General features: G+C 52.3%; 4 protein-coding genes across 5 annotated transcripts; 3 read left to right on the top strand and 1 right to left on the bottom strand.

The window, feature by feature from the left end:
- The first annotated feature begins 2700 nt into the window (after positions 1–2700).
- Positions 2701–3632, top strand: LOC134549842 (histone H5). The gene has a single exon (XM_063395861.1). The coding sequence runs from the start codon at positions 2898–2900 to the stop codon at positions 3468–3470; it is 573 nt and encodes a 190-aa protein (XP_063251931.1). The 5' UTR covers positions 2701–2897; the 3' UTR covers positions 3471–3632.
- Positions 3633–6481: 2849 nt separating this feature from the next.
- GCAT (glycine C-acetyltransferase) lies at positions 6482–11163 on the top strand. The gene is made up of 9 exons (XM_063395862.1): positions 6482–6721; positions 6807–6937; positions 7538–7639; positions 8160–8306; positions 8587–8741; positions 9247–9329; positions 9707–9878; positions 10282–10403; positions 10802–11163. Exons 1-9 carry the CDS (start codon positions 6520–6522, stop codon positions 10951–10953), a joined length of 1266 nt encoding a protein of 421 aa, XP_063251932.1. The 5' UTR covers positions 6482–6519; the 3' UTR covers positions 10954–11163.
- Positions 11164–13017: 1854 nt separating this feature from the next.
- Positions 13018–23664, top strand: GALR3 (galanin receptor 3). Of its 2 annotated transcripts, XM_063395864.1 has the most exons (4): positions 13018–13832; positions 16473–16550; positions 17167–17538; positions 18470–23664. In XM_063395864.1, the coding sequence occupies exons 3-4, from the start codon at positions 17189–17191 to the stop codon at positions 19356–19358; spliced, it is 1239 nt and encodes a 412-aa protein (XP_063251934.1). In that variant the 5' UTR covers positions 13018–13832; positions 16473–16550; positions 17167–17188; the 3' UTR covers positions 19359–23664. The 2 variants fall into 2 exon arrangements, with proteins under 2 accessions (XP_063251934.1, XP_063251933.1); XM_063395863.1 differs by lacking the exon at positions 16473–16550 and having other exon boundaries at positions 13020–13832.
- Positions 13839–17176, bottom strand: LOC134549847 (noggin-like). The gene is given in 2 exon segments (XM_063395867.1): positions 13839–14138; positions 14141–17176. Coding segments are annotated over 2 exon segments (732 nt in total). The 5' UTR covers positions 14652–17176; the 3' UTR covers positions 13839–13917.
- Positions 23665–23753: the final 89 nt, after the last annotated feature.

Consider the following 23753-nt stretch of genomic DNA (forward strand, 5'->3'; position numbering starts at 1 on the left):
TACAGGCATGAATCCAAGATGGCCATGGTGGCATGTGTCCACATGTGAATAACTCTTTCTTCTGGATGAGTCCCCTGTGCTGCCTACAGTGGGGTGGCAGAAGTGCTGGACCCACTTCCCAGGAGCAGGAGGGTTTGCATTGCTTGGCAGCACCTGCCTTCCACCTCCAGGCCTGACATCCTGCCAGGAGCTGGAAAATTCTCTCATCCTCTCAGTCCTGACCAGTTCATGTTAAAGATGCATTGTCAAAACAGTGCAAGGTTCAAGGGGTGCATTCCAATATCAAGTGGGATGCATGGGGGTTTGCCTTGACCAGGTTACCCCCCATATTCAAAGCTGGTAACAGCCTGATGAGCTGTGACCACCTGTGTGCATTCCCTCCAGTGAGTTGCTTGGAGGTACGGGATCTTCCCCTTAGTTTGACTGGAGAAAAATTGGGGATCTAGTTTGTGTTAAAGCGCCAGAACCCCCATGCACAGGGAGGAGCGTGTTTGTTTGCCAGCAGCAGAACCGGCCCGAGGAAGATGAGCAGCCAGGATCAGCTGCAGGAGCTGCCCAGGTGAACAGTACAGATTAGACCCCTAAGGTGGCTAAAGTTAGGTAAAGCATCTGCCATGTCCCTCCCTGCCACCTTTTCCCCCCACTGCCTTTGCCTCCCCATCACTGCACTGGATTGATAATTGCTGCCTGGGTTTTAGGGCTGGAGGCTCTGCAGGCAGCCTGTGGTGCTGTGCCAACCCTGGGGGCCAATTACTAAACCTCACCTAAACCTCCTCGAGTCTCCTCAGAGCCTGGCGTATGGCAAGTCCCTCATGACGATTATGAACTTGGATGCAAATAAAAGCAGATGGTGCCTTATCTGTATGCCTGGGTTTGCCTACGTGCAGGCAGCACCGGCGGTTCATTCCCAGATAGGAAAGATGAGAGGTCCTCCAGCTGGTCAAAGTATTCTACAGAGGCCACCAGCGCTCCCTGCCCATGTGCTTCCTGTGGGATGGAAAGCCATTTATTTATTAGGTCTTAAACAAAAGCAAACCCCAAGGGAGGCAGGAGCGTGGTTATTCCTCTCCACAATTAGAAGCAGTTTGCACATAATTAAAGCAAAAGGTTTGCAGTGCTGAGAACCTTTCCCATTCCCCAAATGGATTAGAGGATGTGAAGAAACTCCATCAGGGAAGAAGGCTCAAGGAGATGCACTTGGCCCTTCCATCTGTGTGGAAGGGTTCCTGAGTGTCTTCTCCCAGGCCGGGTATTCACATAATACAGGAGCAGCTACCAAAGATTTCTGTTTCTATTTAAATATAGTGACGGGACAAGGCAGAATGGCTCTAAACTGAAAGAGGGAAAGTTTAGATTAGATATTAGGAAGAAATTCTTTAATGTGAGTGTGATGAGGCACTGGAACAGGTTGCCCAGGGAAGTTGTGGATGCCTTGTCCCTGAAAATGTTTTAGGCCAGGCTTGATGGGGCTCTGAGCAAGCTAGTCTAGTGGAAGGTGTCCTTGCCTATGAGAGGGAAATTGGAACTAGATGATCTTTAAGTTCCCTTCCAAACCAAACAATCCTATGATTCTATGATTTTATTTCTATTATCTCAATTTCTACTATTTCTATTATTTCAATTTCTGTATTTATATTTGTATTTATGTATCTATATTGATGTTTTATTGATGCATACTTCTGTGTGTCCCTGGCTGGTGGTTTTCATGGCGCTGGACACCCAGGGCACACAGAGGTTACTGAGAGGTGCTCACTGTGTATTTTAATGCTATACTAAAGCACTGGGAGGTTTGGGTCCCCTCTAGCCCAGCATGGCATGCTGGTGGGCATCAGGTGGCCGCACCCATGTTTTTAAAAAATAAGGGAAAAACATCATCTAAATCCTACAGGCAAGATGATGATAGTGGCTATATTTAATCTCCCAGGAACAGCCGTCCGCTCACCCAGTGGGGAAAGGATGGCTGATTGCCACTATGTCCCTGCTCTGTCCCCTCACTAAGAGTTGTGTGTGTCTCCCAAAACAGGGGGACAGCCTGTTATTTGTGACCCCTTGCTCTTCACGCGCAAGGCCTGAGCTGGTGTTCCTAAAGCACCTGGTGGAGAGCAAAGGGACTGAGGAGGGAGTAGCAGCGCTTGGCAATGGGGTATTGCTGCTGAGCTGACTTGTGCCCAGTGCTCTCCCTTTCCTCCTTGGTGCCATGCCCAGTGTCTTCTCTAGTGTCCCTTCTTGCCCCCTTAATATCTTCCACAGTGTCTTTCCTTGCCCCTGGTATTTTTCCAGCATGTCTCTTTGTGTTGCCCCTAAATGTCTCTCCCTAACCCCGTGTCCTCCCTAAGTGTCCCTCTGCATCACTTGATGTTGCTCTAAATATCCCTGGCATGTCTGTCCCCGTCTTACCATTGTCCCCAATGTCCTTCTTTGTCCCTACACAATACCCTTCCAAATGCACCTTGTAGCTAAGTTGCCCCACTAAATGTCCCTTACAAGTCCTCACTCTTTGTTTTCCCCCGCTGACCCCACCAGTGTCCCTCCATGTCCCCACCAGGTGTTCCCCCAAATACTCTTATTTATTCCACGGCGTCCCCCGCACTGTCCCTCCCGGCAGGTCGGATCAGGGCGTGGCAGGGGACACGCGGGGACACGGGCAGCGGGTGGCGCGCGGGGGCAGTCCTCCCTGCGGTCCGCACCGCGCCTTTAAAGAGAGCTCGCGGCGGGCGCGGCCGCAGAGGCACCAGCGGGGGCACCGGCGGCAGAGCGGCACTGCCTCTGCTGCGGCTTCACCCACCCACCGTTCCCCTCCCAGCCTCTCCCCGCCCAGGGACGGGGGTCCCGGGTCGGGCGGGCCACGCTTCCAGTGGTGAGGGCACAGCTGGGCATCGAAGAACGAAGCACTCGCCATGAGCGACAGCCCGATCCCACTGCCACCGGCTTCAGCCACCAAGCCCAAGCGGGCTCGGTCAGCGCGGCGGCCGGCAGCCCACCCCACATACTCAGACATGATCACAGCAGCCATCGAGGCTGACAAGAGCCGCGGCGGATCATCCCGGCAGTCCATCCAGAAGTACGTGAAGAGCCACTATAAGGTGGGCCAGAATGCCGACGTCCAGATCAGACTGGCCATTCGGCGCCTGCTGGCCACTGGAGTCCTCAAGCAGACCAAGGGAGTTGGTGCCTCCGGCTCTTTCCGCCTAGCCAAGGCCAGCAAGGGGAAGAGGTCTCCTTCCAGGAAGAGGAAGAAGGCAGCCAGGAGGTCCACTTCACCCCGGAAGCCGGCTAGGTCCAGGAAAGCCAAGTCCCCGGCCAAGAAGCCCAAATCTGCCACCAGGAAGGCCAGGAAGAAGTCAAGGAGCCCAAAAAAAGCCAAGAAGCCAAAGACTGTTAAGGCCAAGTCCCTGAAGGCATCCAAACCCAAGAAGGCAAAGCGGTCAAAATCCAGAGCCAAGGCCCGGAAATCGCCCAAGAAGAAGTGAGAAGTCTAGAGGCATTTCAGTACCCTTCCCATTGGTTCTGTAAATAGCTGTTGCCTTTATTTTTACTCCTTTCTATTGCATTTTATAAAGAATTGCTCCATTCTTGAATTGAAATAGCTAAAACAAGGCAGTTGATGAATGAAAAAACATTTTAAAGTGTTACTGGTCTGGGTTGTTATTCTTATGTCTCAGAAATTTCTTATGAGTGTGTGTCTGTTGGTTTTATTAATGCTGGACTGCTGGTTGTGTGTTGGGAGTGATGGTGACTCTGTGTGTCTGCTGGGGTCGTGCAGGATTTCAATTCCTGGTCCTGCACCAACTCCTGGGGGTGTTACGTGTTTGCTGGGACTGGGCAAAGACATTGGTGGGGAAGCCAGAACATACGGTTGCAAAAGCCCTGGCCTTCCATGGAGCAGGAAAAGGGGTCTGTGTTCCCTCATCCACTGCTGCAGATCTCCACTGTGGGGATGAGGTGAGGAATGTTGAGCTGCTGGGTGTGAGGTCCAGCTGGTGCTGGAGATAACCGGGGCTGCCGGCCTGCCTGTGGAGCTTCCTCAGCACAGCTGGGTGGTGGCAGGGACTTTTGGGGCAGGGATGGGATAGAGGAGGTGGAGCGGGGCCAGAGTCTGTCCACATTGGCTTTCAAGTAGTTGAAGGTGTCCATGAAGTGGGAAATGAGATCACCATGGGGAGAAAGGACAAACACAGCTATAAGCAGCTTTGCTCCCCAGGGAGGAACATGCCAAGGCAGTGGGTGGGCTCTGCAGGTGGGCTGTGGTGGGCAGCCAGGGCAGTGTGAGGCAGAACTGCTGGGCTCAGCCCTGCTGTGGCCTGGGGGCTCTGGCTTTGTGCCCAGTGGGGGCTGGCATGACTCCAGGGCCTGCCTGGCCCCTGACAGAGCCCCTCCCTGGGCTGGGCTGGGTGATCCTAACAGCCAGGGCTGGCAAGTGTCAGAGTCTAGAACATCCCTCTGGCCACCCTGGAGGGTTTGGAGACCGGACAGGAGGGTCTGGGATCTGTACAAGGGGGTCAACCAACCTCATACAGAGCCCAGGAGGACACTGCCTCTCATCCCTGTCCATGGGAGTGAATGCCCACATTGTATGAAGAATCACAAGCCAAGAGAATTCAAAATAAGTAGTAGTTAATCACAGAGTGTAAATGTAGAATCTAGGATTTTTAGTATATGGGTTTGAAGAGGCAAGATGGAGGAATTGGGGAGTGGTCCAGTCCTCCTTGTTCTTGTTCTTTTCCCCCATTTTCTGCTGAGTTGTATTACAAGGATTGGTTTAGAGTAGAAATGACATGTTAACATAGGTAGTAAGTACTGGCAAAATTTTGTAAATAAAAAGTACGTTGTGGGCGGTGGTTGGGTCAGGGAAATGGTACAAAGGGTCTGGGACCCTCTGATCCACCCCCAGTCCGCTGCATGTCCTGCTCTGCTGGAGATGCCTTGCAGAGCTGAGAAAGAACTAAGATAATGTACCCTGCCAGGGAGGCCTAGCAGAGCTGAGAAAGAACTAAGATAATGTACCCTGCCAGGGAGGCCTAGCAGAGCTGAGAAAGAACTAAGAGATAATGAAGAATAAACAACCTTGGAAACATGCACTAGCGGACTCAGCTTCTCTTCTCTGGCTCTGGCGTGAGACCTTTTGGGCAAGAGAAGCTCGAAAGCCTTCTTACCTCGGGGAACAGCAACCCTGAGAGGCAAGGAGCCTGTGGGCTGGTCTCACTGCTCAGCAGGGTCTGAGCCTCAGGTAGGGGCTGCCTAATCCCTCTCAGCTAGAGACAGATAAACCCCTTGATCATCAGGATCCCCAACCACCTGGGCCAGTAGCTCTGAAATCCCAGGGGCTCTGGGTGCCCAGTGCCCTTGGACTTGCTGTGCCTAAATCTCATAAGCCCAAGGTCTTCACCCTCTCCAATGGCTTCCAAATTCTTCAGCCTGTTCTTCCTAAATCACTTGGGCAAATGGTACCTGAATCCTTTAGCCATTAAGGATTCCAAATTCAGTACTTCAGGGTACTGGAGTCCTTGGCCTGGATGCATCTAATCCCTGTGGGCTCTTGTTCTTAAGACCCTTGGATCAAAGGCTCCCTGAACACCTTTCAAGAGCCAGATACCTAATTCCCCTGGAATGAATGGCAGGGGAACAACTCTGGCCACAGAATTCCCCAGTCAGCCCTAGCAGAGGAAGGAGATACCTAATCCAGATGGCATAAGTTGCCCAGAGAGGTTGTGGATGCCCTATCCCTAAAAATACTCCAACTGAGTTTTGATGAGGCTCTGAGCAACCTGGTCTAGTGGAAGGTGCCCCAGCCCATGACAGAGAGATTGGAACCAGTCTTGGAAGATTTTTAAGGTGCCTTCAAACCCAAATTCTATAATTCTATGACCCTTTGTGTCTAAAGCCACTGAGCCTATAGTTTACAAACATATTTGGCCAGAGGTTCTCAAATCCCTTGGGTCTGGGTATTCTAATTTTCACCTGGTAAATCCTAAACCTCTCTGTCCAACGGATTATTGGTCACCTTAGCTGGATGCACCCACATACTACAGAGCCTTGGTTCATTGTCCCTAGTGGTGGGCACCCATAAACCACCTAGCTGCAAGGATCCAAGTCATCTGTGCTGAGGACCCCAAATCTCTAGGTAGAGGCATCTAATGCTCCAGGGCTTGTTGATAATTGAGGTCCATGATGCCCTGTTACTATGAAATCCCTCAGACCCTAACACATGACCTCATTAAAGTTCCAAAATCTCATGAATGGTGTACCCCCAAAATCCCTCAGACGCCGGGCATCGCATAACGCCTGGCTCTGCCGTGCCTAAAACTCTTGGGACAGATCTCTCCTCCAAAGAAGATGCCGACTGCCTCCTACAGAAGATGCCCTTGCGCTTCCAGCCGCTGGAGCTTCGGCGGAGCCCGCCCCGCCCGGCGGGGGTCGGTGCCCGGCGGCCGACGGCCATTGGTCAGTAATTAACTCGTGATTCATTAACGGTGATTGGGCGCCCGAGCCCGCCCCCGGCGTGCGGGGCGGAGCGCCGGGATGTGGCGGGTGGCGGCGGTGCGGGCGCTGCGGAGCGGCGGGGCCGGCGCCCACCGGGCCGCGTCGGGAGCGGCGGCGGCGCAGCTCCGGCGGCGGCTGGAGAGCGAGCTGGAGGACATCCGCGGCGCCGGCACCTGGAAGAGCGAGCGCGTTATCGCCTCCCGGCAGGGTCCCCACCTCCGCTTGGCAGGCGGTGGCGCCGGTGCGTGCGGGGGGCGGCGTGGAGGAGGGCTCTCGGTCCCTTCCCCCGGTGTCATGCGCCTGCTTCTATCGCTCTGTTCTCGCAGGGATCATCAACTTCTGCGCCAATAACTACCTGGGGCTCTCCAGCCACCCTGAGGTGATCCGTGCCGCTGTGGAGGCCCTGGAGAAGTTCGGCGCTGGGCTCAGCTCCGTCCGCTTTATCTGCGGTACCCAGGTACTGGGCAGCATCCCCTTCCCCGCGGGTCTTTCGCAGGGTGTCCATGTAGACTCCCCTCTCGGCACTCCCACTCGCAATGTGTGCACAGTGCTAAGTTATATGTGGCCCGGTGAGAAGAAGACCCTGCCAAGTCCCCACTAACCAAGCATCTGGAAATATGCCAATTTAAACCATTACAACCCCGGAGAGCAAAAAAACTGAACACCTCTCTGAATTCGGAAAATTGATGTCTCTTTCCCTCTCTTGCGGGTCAAAATTACAGTGAACCTGACTTGAAGTGGCTCCATCAGACCCAGCCCAGTTTATCCCTGCTGGAGTCTTTTTTGAGTCCTGCCTGGTTAAGTGCAAAGAACAAGCAGAGCTTTCTCCCTTGTGCATGGTGAGCTTGGAGTCTCCCTGCTGAGCTTTTGACATCCAAACCCATAATTGTACTTTAGGGCTGCATTTGCTGAACACAAATCACTTCTCCCACGCACACATACCTTTTCTGGATGAAACCTGCCTGTCTCCTCCCCTTTCAAGTCAGCATTTAACACCAGTGGGCAAGCAAGAACTTGTTGACTGAACTGTTGACTCCTGCTCCTCTTTTCTGTTTAGAGCATACACAAGGACCTGGAGGAGAAAATCGCACGTTTCCACCAGCGGGAAGATGCCATTCTCTATGCCAGCTGCTTTGATGCCAACGCTGGTATCTTTGAGGTTCATAAGGCTTCCCTTGTGTTGTGCATGGAGGAGGGAGGTGACAGCAGTGTGGCTGCCATGCCTTCCAGGGGCTCTGCTGTGAGCTCTGTGCACCAGAAAAGATGGCAGTTGCTGGTGGTGAAGAGCCCTGACTTGGTGCCCTTGCACTAGGGAAGCCATGCAGAGGCATTTAACCACCCTCATTTCTGCTGTCTCCAGCCAGCTCCAGCTCTTAGGGAGGGCTCCCATTTCTGCAAAGGTCTGTACTGCCCCTTAAAATGTGGGTGAGGGGAAGGGGTATGGACATATTAGGAAAGGGGGAGGGAGGTTTTGAGCTCAGAAGCCACAGGCAAGAGCTTGGCATAAAGAAATCACCTTCCTAGGTGACTAGGAAGGAAATTTAAAGTTTAGCAGTGTCAGAAGAGATGTGGCAGTTGGAATCAATCACAGTCTTGTTCTCTGTACTGAGGGAGGCTGGGAGATCTCAGTGAGGTGGTATCCAGAGCAAAGGATAATCCTTTCTGTTTGGCACGGCCAGGCCCTGCTGACCCCAGAGGATGCAGTGCTGTCAGATGAGCTGAACCATGCTTCCATCATTGATGGGATCCGCCTGTGCAAGGCCAACAAGTACCGCTACAAGCACATGGACATGCAGGACCTGGAGGCCAAGCTGAAGGAAGCGCAGGTATGGAGGTCTGCCCCCATACCCCAACGCCAGGGCACTTACTTAGCTGTGCTGCCTGTGCAGTAAAGAGTCTTGGAGAGTGAGCTCTGCCTTTTCCCATGCAATAGGCTTTGTTTTTGCCAACAGGCATGGGTAGGCAAGGTGGCAAAGCAACTGATTGTGATGCAAATCCCCCCCATCTCAGTTAGGTACCTCCTCTCTGTACAGCAGTTTGTGTCCCTTTGCCAGCCCCTCAGGGTGACATCTTCACCCCTGGGGGGTGCCTTTCTCCCTCCAATAGAAACATCGACTGCGGCTGGTGGCCAGTGATGGTGCCTTCTCCATGGACGGTGACATCGCACCCCTGAGGGAAATCTGCCAGCTGGCCCAGAAGTACGATGCCCTGGTCTTCATCGATGAATGCCACGCCACAGGATTCTTGGGACCCTCTGGGCGGTAAGTGACTGCTTTAGCCCTGTTTCTTCCTCCTACCCTGACTAACTCTGAAGCAAGGCCAAAGGGCTGATGACCCACGTGTTTTTGTGTGGGGACTCCTTAAAGGCTTTGCACCTCCCCTTTGAATTGAAAGGAGATGCTTTAGCAGTGATCCATCCCTAAGTGACAGTTGCTTCTCAGTGGGTAATGGATGGTGTGACCATCTCATCTGGGCACCACCTCTCCTGGCAGGTGCTTTGTTTGGACTATTAAACGTTTGTGTGGGAAGTTTGAGCACTTTCCCATCTCTAAGGGATGAAGAACCCATGCTCTTACTTTGTGAGGTCCCAGCTTAGGCTTTCTGCAGGAGAGGAAGGTCAACACTTGGGTTGAACTACCTCAAGGGTAATCAAGAAGGAGGGATGCCAGAGACCTGGCTGACAGTGCTTTGTTTCCCTTGAGGTATCCGGCAGTTTCCCTGGTGTGTGCTGGCACAGCTGATAATGTGACATTCCTTTTTCTGCAGGGGTACTGATGAGCTCCTGGGGGTTATGGACAAAGTCACCATCATCAATTCTACCCTGGGAAAAGCTCTTGGAGGAGCTGCAGGTGAAAGCATTTTCCTGTCTAGGGTCCCTCATGCCCTAAAGAGCCTCTAGAGCATCAGTCTTGTGTTTCCTTCCTCTACCTAATGATAAAGCAACAAATACATGTTATCCTTTTCCAGTGGTGGCATGAGGCTTGGTTTGTGGTGTTGTGGCAGGATTAAGGGAGCTCTTGCTATGTGCTCGTTACACTATCATCTTTCTCATGCATTTGCCTTTGGGGTCAAGGTGGAAACTCTGGTCAAAAGCATCAGCTGTGATTTTTAGACCTGGTTTGTACCTAAATCCCTGCTATAGGTGCAGGTTTGCTTTATCAAGAAGCCTCACTCTAAACAGGTCACCCTGGGGTGCCTTGTCCAATTCTCTCTCCTCTGTCTGCAGGCGGGTACACAACAGGTCCCAAACCCCTCATCGATTTGCTCCGCCAGCGTTCCCGCCCGTACCTCTTCTCCAACAGCTTGCCCCCTGCTGTGGTGGGCTGTGCATCCAAGGCCCTCGACCTGCTCATGGAGAGCAATGCCATTGCGCAGTCCATGGCTGCCAAAACCCAACGGTGAGGGGGCCATATCACGGTGGGAGCTAGGGCAGCTTTGTTAGGAGTGAGCTGTCTGTGATTTGTTCACCCCCCCTTTCCTGGTGATAGCTGCAGAGGCAGTTTGCACGTCAGGGCTCAGGGAAAGCTGCAGGATGTGCCTGTGTCAGGCAAATGTGTCACATCGGGATGCTCTGTGAGCTGGGGCACATTGTCCACTCAAGGATCTCTAGTCCCATTATGCTGTGCAGGACATGGCAGGAGGTCACTCCAAGAGGAGAGATCACTTCCTGCACAGAAGATAAACAGTGGAGCAAATCTTACTCAGTTCTCAGTGGCCAGGGATCCCAGGGGGAAAAAAGGCGATGATCTCCAAGGACAGGGTTGTTGAGGTTTTCACTCATCCTCTTGTTCCCTTCACCAGGTTCAGAAGTAAGATGGCAGCAGCTGGCTTCACCATCTCAGGGAAAGACCACCCCATCTGTCCAGTCATGCTGGGGGATGCTCGGCTGGCATCAGTGATGGCAGAGGACATGCTCAACAGAGGTGATCTGGGGAGGGAGCTCAGTGTGCAGACACATTCCCTCAGGGAAGGGACAGTTGGCGGTAGTGTCACCACAAGCCCTTCTTCAGAGGATATTCCTGCATGAAATCCAGTACTCTTCGACCCTCCAGCTGCAAATGTCCTCATGGTCTCCCCCAGATGTTGCTGGCTGCACCTTCTTTCTCTGTTAGGGAGGGGATTTACATTAATGCTCTTGACCTGCTATGCTGGACTCCCCATTGCTGGCCCTTAACGTCATTTCTATGCTTGGGAGCAAATGGCACTTGAAAACCCTGGAGGCTGGAAGTGGTTATTGGGAGGGGAACCTTTCTGTCACCCAGTACACCTCAGCCTGCCTCCATCCCAGCCAGCTCTGACTCTGCCTGTGTTTCCTCCCCAGGCATTTATGTCATTGGCTTCAGCTACCCCGTGGTCCCCAAGGGGAAGGCTCGCATTCGGGTCCAGATCTCAGCCGTGCACAGCGACGAGGACATCGACCGCTGTGTGGAGGCCTTCACTGAAGTGGGACGGAAGCACGGAGCTCTGTCTTGAGGGGCCTCCTCACCACCTTCACTGCTGACAACCAAGTGCCTCTGATGGGGAAAAAGTCTTGATCAGCACACTGCCAAAAGCAGGACCGTTCCTCAAGGCCTCACAGCCTGCATCACATCAGTCAGCCAGTTGGCTGTTGCAGCGTACTGGCAATAGCACTGGCAACCAGCACTTAAAAGTGTCATTAAAGGTGTCCCACACTGCAGCGGATATTTGTCTGCCTCCTGTTTCCTTATCCAGGAGCTGCACCCCATCTCCATCCTCTCATGCTGTGACCAGACACTCTGCTATGTCTTCCCTGAAGCCTCAGTCCAGATGCTGAAGCACTGCAGTTCCTGCTGTCTCCTGCTGATGGAAATGCAGCATTGTTGATGTGCCAGAGGTTGTCTGCTTCTTCTGTGTTGTCCTGTGGGTCTAGCAGCATCGTCCTGGCAGATCTGACTGCTGCAATTCCCCACTGAGGCCGGGGTGTTTCCCCTTTTCAACCTGTGCCACTGGCAGCTGGTTAGGGAAAGAGGACATTGGCCAGCCAAAGCTCCTTTCTCTCCTCACTCTCAGATGTTAGACGTGAGGCTTGCTTGGTCCCCAGCTACAAGGCTTTGCCACTGCTTCAGTGGTCCCAAACCTGCCCTGGAAAGACATCTTGCCCCAGAGAGGCCATAAGGCAGTGGGCAAGCTGAGGTTGCAGAGGCCAGCAGCATGGTGAGAGGATCTGCATCTGACTGAGGCTGAGGCCAGGGGAAGAAGAGCAGGTGACAGAAACCTTTAATTTTCCTCCATGTGGCAGGAATCTCTGGATTTGTTCCTCCAAGCTGTGATGTAGTATTTCAGTATTCAAAAAAGCACAAGTAGGACCTGGACATCACTTAGGATTGCTTTGTTTGTATCAGTTTTGGTCCAGAGAAGAAATTGTATGTCCTGCTAGCTGCCCATGTGCTGACTGAGCAGCTGCAGTCAGGGACAGATTCTAGTTGAAATGAAGTGTGCTGTGCCTGGGTGCTGGAGCACTGGGTTGTATCAGCAATGACCTGAGGTCCTTATGTGTCTCTGGGCTGTCAGGGAGCAAACTGCACAGCAATAATGTCTGACCTGAGCCAGAGCAACTGCAGTAGAATACAGGTGTTAATCCAGGATTGTAGGGCTTTACAGGGATGCAGAGGACAGGGGAGAAATGTGTCCTGTAGGTTCAACAGGACTGCAACCAAACCCTGTTGGAACAGCTGGTAATGTAACTGTGTGCTGATTTTGTTTAATTTTCCATCTCCACAGGCCCTGAGCTCAGCCTGCTGATAAACTATGATATGCCTTTCTGTGGCACCGGGCCCTCGCAGTGCCGCAAACCCTTTTCAACAGGCAGTATTTTGGCATGGGGAATGTAGTGGGGAAGGCAGGGAGATGGTGCAATGTCTCAAACCCCTTGTGCAACCTGGAGGAGATGAAAGTTCAGCGAGATGGCCTCAGGTATAGGGAGGTTGAGACCCTGAACCTAATCACTGCTGGTTTGAATCCAATGCATATGCACCCCTTGCTCCCCCTACCTGCACACCTCTATTGCACTCCTGTATCACCCTCCATCATGTTTCTCTCCTGCTGGTCCCCAGCCCTGGTTTCTACCTCTCCCCCTGGCCTTCTGCAGGCATCCCTGCTGATGCCTCCACTCCACTCAGGGCAGACAACACAAGCAGTTTAAACCTGCTCCAGCTTTCAACTTCTCCTCATCGGCAGAGCAGCCCTACAGATGCCTCTCTGCTCAGCTGCAGGCCAGAGCAGCAACAGCAGCCTCCCTCCCGTGATGCTCATAGTTGTTTTTGCATGCAGATGTGGGCTTGCCCTTCCGCTCCTCTTCTCACCAGACACACTGACCCTCTCACCTCTCTATCTCTCAGGTCCCTTGGCAGCCAGCTCCTTGCACTCTGCCTTCTTCAAGGCCAAGCACAGCAGACTGTGGAGCTGTCTGGGGAACAGACTGTTGAGTGCTGGAGTCCTGGGAAGGCAGGAGGGTCAGATGATGGCATGCTGGTAATGGATACTCATTCACTTGTAGGCATCATGTTAATATCGAATTGAGGCAAATCCTCCTGCTCTTTATTGCTTCAAGGCCTTGCAGTCTTGGTCTGATCTGCAGCTGTAGGGAGCTTTTGGCCCAGAAAGCAGGGGATGTTTTGCTGAGTGGAATGTAGAGGCAGATGCCACTTTTTGAGGATGCAGTTCCCAACCCAGGCTCCCTGATCTACCGCATACCCTGTATGCTGCTTAGGCAGTCCAGAGTCTGGAGTTGTCACCCTCTGCACCGTGGGATAGGTAGGGGATCCACATATTTCAGCCATTTTACCTCAAAGTACGGAACTATCCTATTCCATCCCATTTTCATACACAACAAGCCCCAAAAATGCTTCCAGCCCTGGGTGGTGGCCCACCTCCCATTTCTTCTACCCTCACTAGGCTGCCTTCCTGCAGTCCCAAACTACCCCACTGCCCACTACTTCACTCCAGCCCCCTCCACATTGCTGCTTCCACCCTGAGCAGTGACCCACCTCTATCCTTTCTCCGGTGGAATTCCCTTGCCCTGGCTCCCTGCCTGCAGCCCCACCCAGGCAGGGATGCCTCAGCTTGGACTAAGCTGGCTGGCACTGGTGCAAATGGGATCTGAACCTCCTGTTCAGTGCCATTATTCTTCCATCCCTCACTATTTGCTGTAAATAAATGCTGCACAAGGGCCTCCACTGGTGCTAATGCTTCACGACACTGGTGGGTGAAGGGCGAAGCAGCTGCACCTCCCATCCGGGGGTTTCGACGAGACATAGCAACGACTACAACCATACCCACTTCTTTCCTGGAGGTTTATTTCTGTTTCGGAATTTTTTCCCCCAGCTCCGACGGTGAGTCCAGGCAGACATTTGCCTTTTCAGGCCTTCTGGCTACAGGAACAGGCACTGGGAGGTACCTTGGCTCCCTGCAGCCCCCTCAGCGGTAGGAGCACTTGCAGGTGGCCACGACGGGATAGGGGACCTGCCGCCAGGTGCAGTTTGTGAGGCTGGGGTGCTGTGGGACCCAGCAGTGCCAGGCCAGCAGCTTGATGCGGGTGAGTTGCGCAGGCTGGCAGCTCATGCCGGGTGGCCAGGAGCAGCCGGGAGGGCCTGTCTCACACGTGGTGTGGCGCACCCAGCGGGGCCAGAAGACGGGTCCCAGGTGGCAGTGAGGCGGCAAGTGGCCCGTTCCACCAGCCACTGCTGCAGCTGGCGGGCCAGGGTCCCCGCTAGCTCTGGGGGTAGCAGGGTGGGCAGCTCCAGCCCCTCCACCTCTCGCCACAGCTTGCGGTGATATCGCCCGGCACCCTCGGCCAGGGCCCTGCTCATGGACTCCAGGTTCTCCTCGAGGATACTCCCGTTGCGACCGTGGGGCTCCTCGGTCGCCATCCAGAAGGGGTCGAAGGCTGAGCCCAGGAGCCGGCGCAGCCGCCCGGGGCGCAGGTGCCGGGGTTTGGGGGAGTAGTGATAATCCTCGGGGGAGAGTGACAGGCTGTAGGACCGCACTGGGGCTGAGGACTGGCCGTGCAGCTGGTGGGCGGTGGGGTCAGCGGGGCTGGACAGTGGCAGCAGCTCCCGAGGTTCCTCCAGAGGCAGTGGTGGGCCTGGGATGGCCGGTGGTGGGAGCAGGCAGAGGAGGAGGAGAAGGCAGCTGTGGTGTGATCCCTCCATGGTGAGCAGCACTGTGGCAGGCTGTGCCCTGCTGCAATCTTGCAGTTTGCCGCATCCCCTGGGTTATCACTGCGTCCCAAGGCATGGCCTTCCCCTTTTCCCTGGTTACAGTGGCTGATAGGCAGCTGGCGGGGACACCTCGCTCCTTCCCAGAGGAAGGTGGCAGAAGGCCCCTCGCTCCACCAGAGGGGCAGGTGGCGGGGAGAAGCCACATGGTCCTGCTTGCCGCTGAGTCAATGGGGATAATTTGAGCTGATGTGGAGGGGAAGGAGCCTCCTTCTCTACATCCTGCTCCATCATTGGAAGAGGTACAACCTTCCCAGTGAAGGGAAGCTGGTGGCATTTGAGTCTTGCTGAGAAAGGATCACCAAGTTGCACTCAGCGCACCTGGAAGTCCTCAGGGCACAAGTCCTGTCACCAGGATGGACATGGCAACAGAGTGGCAGGACAGGAGGGCTATGTGGGTCACTGTCCTCTCCTGGCACATAAGCAAGCCCCCATGTGTCCCAGGCAGCTGTTATGGAGCTGGACCTCTGGAGGTGGCCATCCTGGAAGTCTTGTCTTCCCTCCCATACTGCAGTACTGGTGGAGACCTGGACTGGATGGAATCCAAAACCTGCTTTTTCCTCCTTCCCTAGGTCAGACATTGTGGGAGAGGCTCAATCTGCTCAGTGCTACCAACAATTAATTAATAACAGCTAGTAACAGCAATTAATTGCTCATTCTCCAGGAGGTTTAGGACCCTATATTCGAGGGACGTGGCAGGACCAAGGCTCACAGTGGTGGGATATTTACATTCCCTGGAGGTGATAAACAGCACATCCTGAACAACCAGCACCGAGAGATGGCTACTGAGGTCCAAGGGACCCTTTCCCTCTCCTTTTCCATCAGAGAGTAGTGGGCTTTGTCTCTGCCACCCCCTTCTCATCAGAAGGAGCGGGGAGTAGCTGAGCCTGCAGGAAAGCTGGGCAGAGAGGAGTTAACTCCAAACCCAACCTCAGGGAGAGGGGAAAAAAAACAACAGAGAACTATGGATCAGCAGTAAGAGCAGAGGGAGGGAAAAGGGGGAGTCAGAGCGAGAGGAGAGGAGCTCTAGAAGGAGAGAGAGCAGAGCTGATGCTGGGTGGGGGGAGGCAGCAGAGCACCAGGCAGGAGTGACTGGGATGATCGAGCTGCCCAGATAAACTCTCCTGTGGTTTGCATCCCCCTGCTACCACTGCGTGGCTGGACTGGAGGTCTCCCCCTGAGCGAGTGGCAAAGCTGCAGGTCCCTCCTCAAAAAGGTGAGTGCCAGCTTCCAAAGCTGAAAAGTGGCCTCAGGCTCCCTGAGCAGAGATACCCTGGTGCATTTTGCATGCCCAGAAGGAGATGGGGCTCCTCTGCTTCAGTGAGGAGATCCCATGGGGCCAGATGGATAAGCTGCATAAGCTGGAGGGTAGCTATCAGCAGGACAGAGGGGACAAAAGACAGAGAGGCAGGCACAGCCTCTTGGTGTGATACACTAAGAAGCTGAGAAGCAGAAGTGACATGAGCTTGAGGGATGGGGGAGCATGGAGTGAAGAAGCTTGCATGACCCGAAAAACGAGTTAATTGCTTGTCAACAGTAGCTAGATAACAGTGTCTTTCCTTCTCTATTTTTGCTCAGAGAAGGACAATTTGTTCTAGTGATAGCACAACAAGGGGAAGGCTTATTCGGAGATAGTTGATGTTCTGTGCCTGAGCAGGGTTACTCAGAGCTGGAGGAAGTTTTGCAGCAAATCACAATACCTTGAGCTGTGATAATAACAGGATCCCTCACGATGATCATCATGTTGTATTTCAGGTGGCTCCAGGGTCTCCTCCCCATCCTCACCTACCTGCCACCATCCAGCCCTTGACCACCTCTCAGCATCAGGAAAAGGTGCATTTAGTTGCCTCTCCCCTGTGGAGCACTGCACAGGGAGCTAGGAGCATCCAGCCCCAGGGTGGAGGTGGTCCCAGTTTAAGGAGTGGGACCACCTTGGGGTGGGAATATGTTGGGGTGCTGCTGCTGTAGGGTGTGATCATGGGTCCTTGCTGCCAGAGGTGGCACAGCCCTGGGCTGAGTGTGCTGGGACCACTTGCAGCCCATAGGATCCTCCTACCCCATGGCCCTGTGGCCAAACTCTATTGAATGCTAGCCAGGATTTAGACTTGCCAAAGCAAGCAATCCCAAGAGGTTTAGCAGCTTTGGGAATGTAGGAGGAAACATGGGTGAGGCCAGGTGGCAGGGCAGGAGGGATCCTTCAGGGTGCTGGAAGCACAGGAAATGTTCTGATGGCAATGTGAATCTGGGCAGGAGAAAGAGGCTTCAGCTCTGCTCAAGCCAGGCAGATGTGGGCTGAGTGACCACAACAACATTCTTGCCAGTGATGTCATGAAGATCTTGGTGGCATCATTTAACCAGCTGGTGGGGATTGGTATCTCCGGGAGAAATGTGAGTGTCAAAGGCTGGGGTCAGGCACCTTGGGGCCTATTATCCCTTTCTCCCAATGCAGGTCCCTGGAGTCTGACAGGAAGATGCCAGGGGGATTGAACATCTCTTCTGACAGCCCAGATCTTCGAGCAGCAGGGATTATTGTGACCATCATTTTCTCCCTCATCTTCCTTGTGGGTACTGTGGGAAACGGGCTGGTGCTGGCCGTGCTGCTGTGGAATGGCCAAGTCAAGTACTCCACCACCAACCTCTTCATCCTCAATCTGGCTGTGGCTGACCTGTGCTTCATCATCTGCTGTGTCCCTTTCCAGGCCACCATTTACACCCTGGATGGTTGGCTCTTTGGGGCCTTTGCCTGCAAGGCTGTGCATTTCCTGATCTACCTCACCATGTATGCCAGCAGCTTTACCCTGGCTGCTGTCTCTGTTGACAGGTAAGTGTTCCCTTCCCTTTGAGTTCTGCAGCTCAGAGACACCATGTTTGCCACTCTTGAGCTAAGGGTGGGAGAAAGGCCACTACCTACCTGTGACAGCAATAGCTGGTCTATAGCTGCACAGATAATTTGGCTTAACAGATACCAACTCGACCAGCCTAGTTCCTTAGAAGTTAGAGGTAAACGAGTCCCCAGGTATGAAAGTGATTGGCTGAATTCAAGCTCAAAGGGACCCCAGCCAATCCCTGCGAATCATGGATGCACACATATCATTGGTCAAGTGAGCTGGGCAGTACTAAGACCTCAACCAATCATATGTGTATGAGTTAGAAATTTGCAGTGTCTCTGTTAGGGGCTGCCCATTATTAAATGTTGGCTATCGCTGCATAAACTTTGGTTTGTTTATGTCGCATTCCTGTCTCCACCATCAGCAACACTTACCCTGTTGGGTGTCTTGTAAGAAGCAGGTCGAGTCTCCCCAGAGGAAGGGCCAGCAAAGCCAGTGTCCCCAGCTCCCCATGCCCTCCCCCTGTACCAAGCCAAGCGCTCAGCTTAATTACCCCATGCTCACTTGGGAAGGAGGGGAGTCCACCATGTGTAAACAAGAACAGCAAAAGTCCCAGAGCAGAAACACAACTCAGAAGGAACAGAAGTCCTGCTCCTATCATTCTCTTACCTGGTTCAAGAGATACACTGTTTGCACTTCCTGAGCTAGCACAGCAGAGTGGCTGATAGAGATTCCAGACCCTCTGTTGGAATGACCCTGATATTTTTGTGAGTTCACTGTAACCCTCACTCCCAAAAGATTTGGGAGGGAAGAGATGGGTGGCTGCATGGGAAGGGATACACAGATGGCAGTTCCACAGGGCAGGAGAAATACCTCATCTCATTCATGTTGTGTTTTGTCTTGCCTCCTTCCCCTGCTTGCTAGGTATCTGGCCATTTGCTATCCACTGAAGTCCCGGGATCTCCGCACATCCCGAAATGCAGGAGTGGCCATTGTGGTAATCTGGTCACTGTCACTGTTCTTCGCAGGGCCTTACCTCAGTTACTACCAGATAATCCATTACCATGGTGTGCCCATCTGTGTCCCCATCTGGGAGGACCAGCACCGAAAGGTTGTGGACATCCTCACATTTGTAGTTGGATACCTGCTGCCTGTGACTGTGGTGAGCCTGGCATACTCTAGGACCATCAAGTACTTGTGGACTTCTGTAGACCCCATAGAAAGGATCTCAGAGTCTCGGAAAGCCAAGAGTAAGGTCACCAAGATGATTGTCACAGTGGCCATTCTGTTCTGCCTTTGCTGGCTGCCCCACCACCTGGTCATCCTCTGCTTCTGGTTTGGCCACTTTCCCTTCAACCGGGCCACTTATGCTTTCCGTCTGGCTTCCCATTGCCTTTCCTATACCAACTCCTGCCTCAATCCCATTGTCTATGCCCTCATCTCCAAGCACTTCCGCAAGCGTTTCAAGCAGGCCTTTACCTGCCTCTTCTTCCAGAACAAGATCAGGAAAAAGAAGAAGAGAGTTGGAAGGAAAGTCCATATGGTCAATGTGGAAAGAGGTTTTGCCAACAGGACAGGAGCTTTCTATGGAGGCAACATGGAGGTGACCCAAGTCCCAGAGGAGAACATGAGGGACCATGGAGATGCCAGTCGTGCCAGAGCATGGACTTGGCAGGTACAAGATGCCATGGTCTCTGTTCAGAAGGAGCTGCTGGAGGAAGAAATTTTGGCTACAGCTGGCCATTCCCTAGATGTGACCCCTCTAAGAGGAACTGTTGGACCAGAACAAGAAGAAGCCCTAGAAAAGGGCTAGAGAGGCAAGGAAAAAGTCTCCATTTGCATCACATTTCCTGACCACATCACAGTGGTTTTGCTTTCCTCCAGGATCATCACACCCATGCCTTAACCCCACTGAGATAGTTTTATGTTAGCCGTGAGAGATGAGCTCACTCATTCAGACCCATTAAACTGAGTTCAAGTCCTCCAGAACTCCTCAAACACATCCTCCATGACCCTGTAGCCAAGTCCGAGACCTGCCATCATCCCAGCTCAATATTCACAGTAAACTTTAAGTGACTGCAACAGCCCTCCTTTTCTTTAATTACATATGGTGTTTTATCCACTGTGTGGATCCTGAATATGTAGCTCTTAATGTGAGGCAGACCTGCACCTTTAATTTCTTAAGGGAAGGTAAAAGATGGGAAGTTTATGGAAAGCTGTGACATTGTGGGACACCCAGACTTCCACAGTGAAGCTGGGAAACAATTACAGGTTGTCATGGCACTTGTAGCTGGCCTGAGCCCTGCATGGGCTGCAGAATCCTCTGGTGTCCTCACTTGTCCCTCTGTATGGTGCTGGAAGTTGTGTCAAAAGTAAAGGGGTTTCGGCCCCAGCCAGTGCTGTACGCATTGTGCAGTGGGGCCAGGTAACATCAGGCAGCTTGCAGAGCTGTGATGTGCATGAGCAAAGCCATGGTTTCCCCCTTATTTTTCTTCTTTTTCTGTTCTCTACTTCTGTTTGCGTAAATCTTTCCTCTTTACTTTGTCCTGCCCACTCTTATTCCCAGGTGACATGGTATTTCTAATGCTCACTGAAGCGATTGTATGCTCAGCTCCAAGGACATCCCTTTTTTTGTGCAGAGGCTAACTGAAGAGGAAGGCCAACTGGGCTGGGAATTAGTTTTCTTTTTCCATTCAAGTGCTTTCTGCACTTTGAATCTCCCTTGACTCTGTTCCTGTTTCTGATTTTTTCACCTTTCTCCTTTCATGGCAGCTGCCACTCCTCTACAGCGGATGTCTTTCAGAAATGTGTCCAGAGTGCCTTGCCCACCTTCCTGGGAACAGAGAGTTCTGCAGCCACCCTCTGCACATAATGCCATGGCATTGGAGGAAGAAGGGAACAGCAGTCAGGAACAATGATGTGGCATAGCTGGATGCCACCTGCTCTTGCCTAGAAGCAGCTGGGCTGTTTTCACCCCTGATCCTGTTGCTCCTGGTCCCAGCATGCAAAAGGAACAGATCAGATCAGGACTGACTGCTGCACATTGGGGTGAAGCCTAAATGAAACAGGACAGAGACGACGGGGAAGATCTTGGGGAAAAGGTGCTTTTAGCATGACAAGTGGCTGCAAGCCCTGGAGCCCTTCACTAAGCTCTGCCTGGTGCTAAGCCCCAATTTTGAGGAGCACATGAGCAGGAAGGGCAGGTGCTGAGCCTGGGCTGGGAAGGCTCTAGAGCCAGAAGGGAACTCCTGTCTATCCAGTACCAGTGTACGTGCTCCAACTGGTTTCTCAGCTCAAAAGCAGAGGTGAAGCAAAGATATCACATCCTTGACATAGAGCCAGGTTTAATTAAAAAGAAGGAGTTTGATTGCTGTTTTCCACACAGCCTTCCCTCCAGACTGATTTGCATTCTGCAGTCTCTGCTCCCAGCTTCTGCTTTAATTATTGACTCTTTTCTCTTATTTTCTGTCCTGCTTTTTATCACTCAGGCTGACAAGCTCATCTTTAACCCTGCAGGGGCTGGTTTGCCACGTCAGTAGAGTGCTGCTGTTCCAAGATCTGGAACAGGGTAGATGAAAGGGGAGAGGTGTGAGCACGTCAGGGCTTTGTGTCTAGTGGTAAGCACTAGCTCTTTTCCATGGGGTAACTTAGTCCTGCCAATTGTGTGCTGATTCTGGTGTCTGGCATCTCCCTGACATGTGTGACATGAGCCTGATATCACTGGGAGGTGTCAGACCAAGGTGTCAAGACGCTCATCTTGCTTATGACCCTGTGTGCAAATCTGGCAGCCCTGGGAAGTGAATTCTGGTTATTTGCTTTTGGATTTAGCTGCTGGTTGCTAATCTATGACCAGCCTTAGCAGCGACCAGCTGATTTTTTAAATTCTTCCACATGCTCTCTTCCCCTCTTAGAGATTTCATTAAAAAAACCCAGAGGAACACTGTTTATGTGTTCCTCTTTTATCATCTTCCATACCTCCTTTATCATCTTCCTAATCAAAACTTGATGATTCCTCCACCTAGTCACCCCATGGGCCTTGGCTTATCCAGGGCTGCTCCCCCAGGCTGGCCAGGCACAATACATGAAGAAGGCATCTTTCTGTAAGTATCTTTCTGTGATGGAAGAGATCTTTGCTCACAGAGTGAGCAAAGGAAGCAGATGAAAGGGTCAGAAGTTTGCCCTAAAGACACTTCACGGGGCTTCCTTAGCAGCACAGATAATTGCTGTGCTGGATTTGAAGTCTGCTAGAAAGGTAAAGGTGGAGGAAGTAAATGAGTTTAGCTGTTGGAGATTAATTATTTTGGCGGCTGCAGAGCTGAACAAATTCTTGATGTTCACACACATTTGCAGTGTGTGCTTTTCATTTGATTGTGTGGGTAAAGTGGCTGCTCCAGAGAAAGGTCACTTGCTTAGTAACATCCATGCAGCTTTGCTGGGAGGCCTTGTCAAGGGTGTTGCTTCTGCTATGGCTACTCTGTGAGATACAAGCAGGTTCTCAGCTGTTCGCTTGCTTGAGGCAGATCCACAGTCTGGCTGGTTTTGGTTGCATCTTATAGTACAGCAGCAGCCTCAGAGCCAGGGAAGTTGCTGCTGGATTCAATGGCTGGGAATTCTGCAGATCACATGCTCTGAACTAGGAGGGGAAATGGAATGTATTTGGAAGTCAGGTAGTGGTGAGAGGGAACCAAAGTCTTAAGTCGCAGTTGATGATATGGCCCTGAGAAGCGTGACTAATCATTTCTCAGGAAGGAATCTGGGGGGTGCACTTGATGGTGCAGCACAAAGAAAATGAGGAGTTTGGACTGATGTTAATGGCAAAATAAATGGCAGAGGGAAACCTGTGCTGTTGTTTCCATTCTCCAGTACTGCAGCAGACCCCTCTGGAAGACACAGAAAACTGCCACCAACCTCAGGGGTTGTGCAGGGAAATCTGTGGCAAAGGGTACAAAGACAGCAAAAATCTGCTGGGAGAAGCTGAAGCCTCTAGGCTGGAAGCAGGGAGAAAACCAGGCAGTGCCAGTTAACATAGTGAGAAGCCATGTTTCCTCCTTCCTTGGAACAGCTTCTTTCCTGCCCAGCACCTAACTTTCATTCTGGATACAGCTGCTGAGCGTGACAGGGTAGTTATGGCTCTGGGTATGACTGGCTGACACAAAGAAACCTAAAACTTTTCTTCATCCAGTGCCAAACACATGATATGGCTTAGAGCAGCCCACAGCTTCAAGCCCTGAGGCAGAAAAACAGAACTGACTGGTGATTCATAGAATACAATTCCTACATGATACATTTTTTCCCCACTGAAAACCAGATGCGCTTTTCTCTTTCTTACCTGGTGTTACTGCTAAAGCAGTGGCAAAACTTCCTATAGGCATTTGGATTTTTATTGCCTCTCCTGCCATTGTGGGAGCAGTGCTGCAAAAGAAGCAAGACAATTGCTCCTGGCTGGCTGCAGCACCCCCACCTTTCCCCTCTGTCAGGAGCTGTTAAGAAAAAGACTAGCACTAGGCAAGACAAAAGCCTGAAGAGTTGTGGACAACATCACATGTGCAGAGGCTAAAAGCTTCACTCTGAGTCTCAGCTAGATGTGTTCCTGGGTTTGAGGTAAGCTTCTAAGAGGTGTCTACTTAGAGACAACATCAGCAACTGAAGTAACTGCAGGGATAAAGAGCATTTTTGCCATATGCTCTCCAGGCCCCTTAATGGTCTCCTCAGCAACAAGGCTGTTGATGGTAGAAGTGCTGGCAGATGAGTGTATGTGGACATCAAGACTGAGCTCTAAAGACAGGAAGAAACAAGTTCAAGTAAAGACTGGGCATGAAGGTTGCATGCTCCTTGCATAGGGGCCATGCTGGAAGCTCTCTGCCATGCCCAAATGTCCTGCCCCAGATCCTCATCCTCTTGCTGTCTCTTCACAGCACAGCCATTTTATTCAGCATGGTGCAAGACACAATTTCTGCCACTGGGCAAGGCTGCTTTTCCTCTCTGCAAAACATCTTCCAGCTTGAAGCACTCCTGCTGGGATTCTCTTTCCTCTGTTTGTATGGTTTCACAGCAACTACCTAGATTTTAAATTTGGATTTCTTGGCTGGAAGTCAGGATCAGAAAAGGTCAGCCAGCAACCCTGTACTTTGATCTGCAAACAGAGTGGTGTTTGAACACAAACAACTTTGTGTCGTCACTTCTGAGCTGAGAACCAGGTATGAGAGTA

Source organism: Prinia subflava, chromosome 4 (genome assembly GCF_021018805.1).
Source record: "Prinia subflava isolate CZ2003 ecotype Zambia chromosome 4, Cam_Psub_1.2, whole genome shotgun sequence".
In the NCBI taxonomy this organism is placed as follows: domain Eukaryota; kingdom Metazoa; phylum Chordata; class Aves; order Passeriformes; family Cisticolidae; genus Prinia; species Prinia subflava.

What these genes read in the sequence shown, in the direction of transcription:
- LOC134549842 (XM_063395861.1), top strand. Translation starts at nt 2,898, where the DNA reads ATGAGCGACAGCCCGATCCCACTGCCACCGGCTTCAGCCACCAAGCCC.
- GCAT (XM_063395862.1), top strand. Translation starts at nt 6,520, where the DNA reads ATGTGGCGGGTGGCGGCGGTGCGGGCGCTGCGGAGCGGCGGGGCCGGC. An exon ending in CCAACGCTGGTATCTTTGAG is followed by an intron (nt 7,640 to 8,159) that starts GTTCATAAGGCT and finishes TGGCACGGCCAG; the next exon opens with GCCCTGCTGACCCCAGAGGA. An exon ending in TTCTTGGGACCCTCTGGGCG is followed by an intron (nt 8,742 to 9,246) that starts GTAAGTGACTGC and finishes CTTTTTCTGCAG; the next exon opens with GGGTACTGATGAGCTCCTGG.
- GALR3 (XM_063395864.1), top strand. Translation starts at nt 17,189, where the DNA reads ATGCCAGGGGGATTGAACATCTCTTCTGACAGCCCAGATCTTCGAGCA. An exon ending in GCTGCTGTCTCTGTTGACAG is followed by an intron (nt 17,539 to 18,469) that starts GTAAGTGTTCCC and finishes CCTGCTTGCTAG; the next exon opens with GTATCTGGCCATTTGCTATC.